Below are 2935 nucleotides of genomic sequence, written 5' to 3'. Positions count from 1 at the left end.
GGTCGATTGGTCGCCCGCTGAACATCAAGGAAACTAGTGTACTGGGAAAGAGGACTAGAATCTAGCGTCTAAATCAATCACCTAGTCTAAAGTGCATCCCAGACGACACTATGAAAGGCTTTAGCAAGGTCAAGTAAAACCGCGCAGCAGGAAATCACCTTTTGCGAACAAATAGGACGGTGCTGAATCCGCAGTTGGGTGTGGCGGACATCGCTGCCCGGGACATATCTATATTGATTCGAGTGAAGCAAGCTGCCGAGTATAGAATTAATTTTGTGGGCTAAAATTTTTGGTCCCAGGTTGGCATCCTCATTGAGTAGTGAGATTGGACGATAGTTACTGGGAAGTTTTCGATCACCCTGTTTGTTGAGCAGCGAGACTTTGACCCGTCGTTGAAATTTAGTCATTTTCCCGCGTTCAAATTGAGCAGCATAGACCACCTAAAATATTTGACTCCCGAGAGGTAAGTCCGTCATGTAATATACTAACCGGTAAACCATCTTGCCCCGGAGTTTTTCCAATAGTAGTGTGAGTTAATGCCCAATAAAACTTAATCACCGTAAAGGGGCTGTCCAAGTAAGCCTGATTCTTTGGCGCGAGACGTGCCGTAGTGTTCTGAAAAAATCGGGTAAGATTGATACTCTCCGATTTGAATTGCCCATGACCAAACTTTTTTAAAGGCGAGCAGTATATTCTAGACCAGAAGGACAAAAGTTCGGCGCAAGTGGAATCCAAGTCTTCGGCCAAATCCACAGAAATGGGCGTCTTGTAGAGTACTTGGGGCGGCCAAAAGAAAAATTTAAAGCAGCGCTCGGTGTTTTCTAAGTTGGAGGTAAACTTGTGCTTCAACGCATGGTAGTTTTGCTCGGCCAGCCTTTCTTTAAGTTGGGCCTTAGCAGTGGCAAGTATTGTTGGGTCAGCAGCAGACGGATTTCGGGCTTGCAAGTGCTGAAGCCCATTCACCTTAAGATGAGGATTTTCCAATACCTGTTTTCGCTCATTTTTTCTGTAAAATTATATCCCGAAGAAATATGGAGCCCCTCCGCTTGTGTTCGTCCAATAGGCATCCCCGATTATAGAATTTCCATTTGGGGGCTCAAAATGAGCCCGCCAGCTCACGCAAGGAATGCTGCAAATACTCATGGGCTTCAGGCAGCTGGATAATCCATGACGGGCATTTCCAGGGGATCGATTTGGTGTTTTAAACTCAGAACATACGAGCCTGAAAAAAATGGTCATCGATGCCCGCCGAGCCGCGAAAGTTGTGGCGAATGTCTCAAAAGACGGACTGAAAAAGTCTGGAGCTTACTAAGACGTAATCAATACGAGAGCTGCTGTTAGAACTTGTAAGCTCTTGAAGGTCCGGGTGTTGAAATCGCCAAGCATCAACCAAGTTTGACACAGTCATCCACCCAAGCAGTTCGTTCCGACCTTGATGTCGATTGCGGTTACTGTGTCAAGCTTGATCAAGCTGACAGGAAACAAAGTGTAAGACTCGCTCAAACCGATGTACTGGCAATCGTCCTCAGATTAACGGGGTAAAGTAAAGAAGTCGGACCCTTTACTTGGTTGGGCCGGAGCGTAGACAACGTGGATATAAGTTAGAGTTGCATCGAGAGTGCCTTAAATAGGTCGATACCGAGATAGGTGGTCTAAAGAGCTCACATACCGACACGTTATGTCACAAAGATCGCGGATTGGGCAAGATGACTTTCATAGCAGACCGACACCAGCCTGCCCTGTATACGTGGTCGTATTATCTTGCGACCAAAAGCTGGAGTTTTCCGCAAAGCCGTACTCCAATGGTGTTTAGCCCTATTCAGACTTTTGATACCCGTAGACCTTACCTCTTGAATTCCCACAAGCGAAAATTGTCAGAGAAAAAATCAAGGTGCGTTGTGTGACGTTATTTAGACCATTCGCGTTAAAAGAGTAACCCCTTTGGGCCCACTGTACAGCAGAGATGAGTGGAAACTGGAGGGGCCACCTTAGTGGCCTGCTCTCGTAGATCTTTGAATATCTCGCGAAGGGCAGTGAGGTCCAGCCAGATATCAAGCAAGTTCCAGTAAAGACTAGGTTGAGCTTGAACCGTCGACAACAAAACGTCTGGATCAATAATTTTGGTAAAAGTGCCCAAAATTTCTTTAATGACTTTGCAGAGCTCTTAAGGAAAAATTGCTCAACATTGCCTCTGTTGACGGCCCCGTTAAGAACAGCCTCACTTCCTTCACTAAGTGCCACAAATAAAGCAATAGAGTGCGGCGGCCTAATCGATTTGTCCCACAGCACAACATTTTGGTCTGGCGGAATGGGTCCATGTAAACCTCCACTCAACCACTCAAAAGAGTTGATTGGGAAATTAAAAGATATTCTTTTCGGGGGAGGAGGAAGGCGTCGTAGATCTACCGCTTGGTCGCGGCGGCACTAAACACCAATCGCTTTGCCTTCATAATCCGAGCCGACAAAAAAATTGGTGGCGTGAATGGAGCCGACCGGAAACTTGGGTATTTCCCATGAGGTCAAATCGATTTGGGTCGGGCCACAATTGCGGCTTCAATACCGTCCATCGTGGTACGTCGATCGGTGTCCGGGGCAGAATGTTCCCCACTATGTGGCTCTCTGTCCGACCCAGAGTCGTCGGATATGGCAAAACGGTCACTTGTGTCGCTTTGGTCGTCAAAAGCAGGCGAGATCTGGCTGTATCGTCCGCGTTTCAGCCTGATGGGGATGGCTTAGACTGTCGAGTCGGCTTACCTTCTTCGCGTGTTTCCTTGATAAAGGGTGGGACGACGTGATTTAAGGTTCAGTTTCGGTGATGAACCACCGAGTAGCCTTGCACAGTGAACTCGATCTGGTGAAGTGGGGTACGCTTATCCAGAATGACCGAAGCCAGGGGCGTTTTTTTGGTTAAAGTAAACTCGACGGCTGCGGGAGC

At 47.4% G+C, this 2935-nt stretch overlaps 1 protein-coding gene across 1 annotated transcript; it reads right to left on the bottom strand.

The window, feature by feature from the left end:
- Positions 1-417: 417 nt before the first annotated feature.
- On the bottom strand, positions 418-1408 carry PHALS_10821 (Endonuclease/exonuclease/phosphatase; the record flags this gene model as incomplete). The annotated part of the gene is made up of 2 exons (XM_024726315.1): positions 418-1006; positions 1290-1408. The coding sequence occupies 2 exons, from the start codon at positions 1406-1408 to the stop codon at positions 418-420; spliced, it is 708 nt and encodes a 235-aa protein (XP_024577004.1).
- Between the last annotated feature and the right edge of the window lie 1527 nt (positions 1409-2935).

This window comes from Plasmopara halstedii (genome assembly GCF_900000015.1).
Source record: "Plasmopara halstedii genome assembly, contig: Scaffold_525, whole genome shotgun sequence".
NCBI lineage: Eukaryota > Oomycota > Peronosporomycetes > Peronosporales > Peronosporaceae > Plasmopara > Plasmopara halstedii.
Note: the sequence above shows the minus strand (reverse complement) of the source record. Positions and strands in the feature narration are given on the sequence as shown.